The sequence below is a fragment of the Chaetura pelagica genome, unplaced genomic scaffold (assembly GCF_000747805.2).
Source record: "Chaetura pelagica isolate M959 unplaced genomic scaffold, ChaPel_1.0 scaffold920, whole genome shotgun sequence".
NCBI classification, from domain to species: Eukaryota; Metazoa; Chordata; class Aves; order Apodiformes; family Apodidae; genus Chaetura; species Chaetura pelagica.
The window spans coordinates 376,497-381,801 of record NW_009951914.1 but is presented as its reverse complement, the minus strand read 5'-3'; the positions used below and the strand labels follow the sequence as shown (position 1 = coordinate 381,801).

At 41.6% G+C, this 5,305-nt stretch overlaps 1 protein-coding gene across 1 annotated transcript in view; it reads right to left on the bottom strand.

Moving 5' to 3' along the window:
• Window positions 1–1,386: 1,386 nt before the first annotated feature.
• The window catches only part of LOC104385932 (survival of motor neuron protein-like), a 5,149-nt gene continuing 1,230 nt past the window's right edge, over window positions 1,387–5,305 (bottom strand). Inside the window, exons 2-7 of the mRNA XM_009994462.1 lie at window positions 5,081–5,285; window positions 4,612–4,785; window positions 4,059–4,202; window positions 2,975–3,046; window positions 2,340–2,450; window positions 1,387–1,443 (exon numbers count right to left, since the gene is read on the bottom strand). Of these exons, the coding sequence (XP_009992764.1) occupies window positions 1,387–1,443; window positions 2,340–2,450; window positions 2,975–3,046; window positions 4,059–4,202; window positions 4,612–4,785; window positions 5,081–5,285 (763 nt within the window). The remainder of the gene's footprint in view (window positions 1,444–2,339; window positions 2,451–2,974; window positions 3,047–4,058; window positions 4,203–4,611; window positions 4,786–5,080; window positions 5,286–5,305) is intronic.

Below are 5,305 nucleotides of genomic sequence, written 5' to 3'. Positions count from 1 at the left end.
AGCATTCACCATAACTCTATGAGTATTGTGTCTGACTCTCGCTCACCACAACACACGTGCCTAAAAAGTCAGTTTGCAAAGTAGAACTTTATTAACAAACATTTGAAACAAAAATAAAAATGAGACTTTCTGAATTGAGCTGTCATGCTTAGGACTCTAATCAATCAGACCCATGATATCTCAATAGGATGGCACACCATCCAGGTTTTCCAGGCTGTTGCCACCAGTGGCCACTGCATCATCATACACTGATGCCTTAGGTGCCTCCAAAGGGACTGTATTTGAATTGTACAATTAATATGTTGTCTATTTTACTGTACAGCGATCGCTGGTTCTGGTCGTGTCATTCAGATAAAGTCTGAGGAACACAAGAGATGTTCAAATGAGAGAGACATGAAATCTGCTACATGGGGTTAACTCTATAAAGTGGTAAAAAGACCTAAAGCTGTTTCAGGGAGTAAAAAACACTTTCCTGCTGCAGGGCTTTCTAAATACATTTGGCTAGAGGTCTTCAAAAAATAGCTGGTTTCAATGCACATACAATTAGGCAAGTTAATTGTTTACTGCTACCAGGGGCAGCTCAATGTTAAGAAAATACTAAGATTAATTGTCTTGACGAAATTCTGATCTTCACCATCAACCATCAGTGTGTAAGTGACACGGATCTCTCAGTGGGAAAGACTTGCATCTGGCTTTAAAAAAGAAGCAGGAATTAGTATACAAGAGCTTTTTGGTTTTAAACAAACAAGAATTATTCAACCACACAGGAATTACATGTTGTCAGAGAAAATCAGAAAAAAAAGTTCCCAAGATAAAAGTTTTGTGCTAAAAGGACAGGACAACATAACTGAGAATTCTAAACAAAGGGTTTAAAATAGAAGGGTGGGCACAGAAGTGGGATTGCTCAACAATACAAAACTGAAATGTTGATCTTGTCCTGAAAACAAAGTTTGGCTACACATCCTGCCACTCTATCTGTATAATAGTTGCTTCTGAAGATGTGCACACAGATGCAAAAGCTACATTTCACAAAACAGCCCATACAAAAAATTAGGTCGCCCTTAATAATTCAAGTGAGCTGCACTGTTAGGGAAGTGCTGTAGTAAAACCTTTCATCAGAGCAAGGAAATACTTCCCTTCATTCTAGCCAAGAAAATACTATTCCATGGCTGTTAAGCAAAGAAGGGATTAAAACTGGTAGAAGTAGTCTTTGTAGAGAGCCATGAGAGCAGATGGAAGTCCTGAAGCTCACAGTTTTTGCACAGAATTCAAAACCTGTTGAGAACCTGTGAAGTGAACACATTGTGTTTCAAACACAATACTGTATCATCATTTAGCACAAAATTATGATACTTACAAACCGTCAAAACAATGACAGATATAAAATTATTTTGTGTGTGTTTCTCTCTCCAGTGCTGCTTCCATTCGTCTTTGTTTTAAACCCTGTAGGAGACAATTTAGTGAAATTTTGTTTTTACTAACGTGGAAATAAAAGCTCTAAGTCACAGAACAAAAGCATTTTTTTTGGCAATTTCTTTTAGTCCTTTACAAATCAAGAATGGCTTTTAACTCTTCTGAGAAATGAGAATGGGCAGTTCAAACAGCACAAAAGCCGAACTAGAGGTTTTCTTTATAATCAGTGGTGCTACAGACTCATTTCAAATATGTGTTGCTTCTTCAATCAAAGTACGTTAGAGCAATCCAAAACTATATACAATCTGAAGCAGGAAATTCCAAAAATAGTCTTTTGAAGATACCCCAATGGCACCAAGCCTCCCCTTTCCAACTTCCCCAATGCAGAAGGTTTCATTCTGTATTTAATTTTCATTTTTCAAAAGTGTGCAAAGGAAAACAGAAATCAATGCCAAAGACTTTTCACAACTATGATTACAGCTCCTGCTGGACCTTCACCATCACCTGAAACAATTACATTGAATAGTCTGCAAACATGAAAACAGTCTGATCCTAAATGTTGTACTACTGCTCACACTCAAAACATAGAAGACTTCTGAATAAACAACATATTCAGTTTCACTCCACCTCTCTAAGACAGAACTGGTTGTTTCAGCATGGCTATAAAACATTGGCTACAAAAGCACCTACTGGGACTCCTCCAGTGGAACAAAGAACCAACACTGACTATACATATGCACTGGCTTATGCAACTCCTGCTCATGGACAAGAACAACAATATAACCTAAAACACCCTTAAATTTAGTGTTTATAAATGAAAACAAGATCTGAAAAGCAGCCCTCCCCATCTAACTTCTTGCTGGAAACAGCAGTAGCAACACAAAAGCAAGATTAGAAAGACATTTCAAAGCAGAAGTGGCACGTACCAGGTAATACCCAGTGTGGTAACCACTCAGGTACCAGGCTATCAACATGCTCCCCAGCGCTTCGTCGTCCTCCGGAGAGTCTGGTCTCATAGGTGGTGGAGGAGGAATCAACTGAGAAATCACAAATAAAACATCTGTGTTTCAGTGGGGTATATGCCAGGTTACATAGCAACCAATTCTAAAAGATCAAAATACAAAACTGAAAAATAGGAACATATCCTCAATGCTTTCTCTGAAAAGGAGTCAGATAAGATGGTATTTTCTGAAAACTCCATTTCCAAACTTTGGAAGAAACCACATTCCTGTAGCTTGACTGTACACAAAAAGTTTTGAGTAAAGTGTTTATCTGCATCAGTGAATTGCTATTAATCAAATATAAAGTGTAGTTTCTTCAAACCATTTTCTCTTGATGTTCTTATAAATAGCTCCGTGAGACAAAAATAACTACATATCAGACCCTGTACATTATATTCTTGTAATATTTATAACCTAATGTGTTATCAAATACCCAGAAAATGCAGACTCTACCACAGAATGTGTTCCAAAAACATAGGGAATGAGGACATTTAGTTAGAAACTGTGAGATCACCAATACTCATCTCTGACACTTCCCTCCTCATCCTCCCAACACTTACCGGTGGTCCTGCTGGGAAGGGTGGGGGAAAGCAAGATGAGAACATTGGAGGTGCCCTGAATTTTGGTCCAGGCTACATTGACAAAGTTGAAAAGTGCAAATTAGAAAGAAGTTTCAGGCATTAGATTTTATATAAGATAATTACTTTAAGCCACTCAAAGAAACTGAACTAAAGGCAACACATCCCAGGCACTGAATGAAACTGCAGTAACAACACAGAGTAGCTGTTTCTCAGGAGCCTTCTGTGACTGGGGAAGTTAATCTTTCACATGTGTCACTGAGACAAACAGTGCTGAAACAGGGTTCTAGCTACTGCAAGAAATTAAAAAGTCGTGTTTTTTCTAAGTAGAAGTGGCACTCTTGCATGAAGAAACTTATACTGTGCACAGGCAAACAGATAATTTCTCTGCTCCTGTGCAGCTGGGGGCACATGCTGCCTACATTGCATTATGCTTGTGAATGTCTTCACAATGAGCTCACATAAAAATCTGCTGATAAAAAAACCCATAAAACCTTACACAGAAGTCTTGTAGAAACAGTAGTATTTAGAAAACATAATGCTGCATTCAGCTGCACTGTTATTTAGATACCTTTCACAACAGGAAAACTGAGGGGGTCTCAGTGCCCCAACTCACATGATTCAACAGAGAAGCCAGAGCTGAGAGCTGCTGTGACAGGTGGACATCAGTGCCAAGACACCCTCAGTGCCCTCTGTAGTGAAACCTATCATCTGACTAGAAAAAGTGCAGTCTGAAACATCTCAAGGGCTGTCATGAAAATCATGAAAAGCACTCCCACCATCCATGGAGCAGCATCCTGCTTCTAAATTACAGGGCAACTGCAAAGGTTGTTAGCTAGGGAGACGGGCTCTCCTCACTAGGCAGCAGCTCTGCAGAGGGGCTTTGCTGTTGCCAGGTTACTGTGAAATGGCCATCGACAGGCTGGAACATGCAGAGTTGTTTATCCATTCTGCAAATGCTGCTGTTTGTTTTCTAGACAATGACAAACATCCTCCTCTTGTTTCAGAGTGCAGACATCAGGCTTAAGAAGGGCATATCAATTATTTCAGATAAGACTGAGCTTACCCTTTCTAGGCCTGGGACTGGTGGTGGTGTGTGGAAAGGTAGGTTTTGAGGGGAGAATCTTGCTTTTGTGCAGTTGTTTTTGCTGCGAGGTGACTGGAAAGATTTTTCACTTTCGTCCGTTGAATACGGAGCCTCATTTTCATTCTGGAGGACCAAGACATTTTTTGTGAGATACACTGAGCAGAACAGCAAGCAATTCTAGTGTCAAAAAATTTGGAAAGCCCCATCTGCATCCTTCCCTCTCTCTAGCCCTCCCAGTCCTACTAAAGAAGGATCTTATAAACCTCATCTGCTCACCATTTTACCTATGTTATCTTTCACTCCTGAACTTCGTGTTGCCTCCTCCCTCTACTCCTTGCTGAATTCAAGAAGGAAGGGGGCACTTTCCTTCCCTCCACCAGCTCGTGTCCATCCCCAACGGCACAAAGTATTGATTCTCAGTCTGAACACCACAGTGGTACCAGAAAGAATGAGAAAGTCAACTCTCCCACTTTCCTCTTCAGAAGAATGAGAAAGTGCTCCTCCCAACCCCAGAAGGCCCCATCCCATTTACTGTTTCATCACTGGCTGGAGGAAGGAGATCAGCCAGGTTCTGCTCCTCCTGGTTCCCATATCCTGTGTAAGTGACAACACATGTGCCTCTCTTCTGATTGATGGAGGCAATAGTTGCTAGGTATGTGTTACCATCCTCAGACCAGACAGCATTACAGCTGTCACCAACTTTCCACTGCAACAGAAAGAAGAGAGGCAAGTCAGCACCTGCACCAATGATCAGGGAAAAGCTGTTTCTAAACCATTTGTTGTCCCAACCATGAGAAAGATGATTCCCACCCAAAACGGTTTTCCTTGGTATTTAATGAAATTGATCACTGAAACCTATAAGCAAGGTTTGTAAGGCTGCCATCCCCCCATCCCAAGGCACTGAAAAAGATAGTTCTGAGGTACAACAGGCAGCAGCACCACACAACAAGCAGCAGCACAACAGGCAGTAGGACCCCACCAGCATCCACAGGCGACCCAACCTGTTTCGAAAGCCCTGTACTGCTCTTTTTCCTATTTCTGTTCTTTTTATTGTTTTTCTTTTTCATCCCCAGGTGCTGCTCCTGCTTGTCTGTGGGCTCCGAGCACTCTCCATTCTTCAGGGCGTTCTGCGGGGACAGACAGGAGGGGAACGATCCCAGCCGGCCCGGCAGCCTCAGCCCGGGCTCCGCCAGCCCCGGCCCCCCCCTTACCTTGAAGGAGGCCAC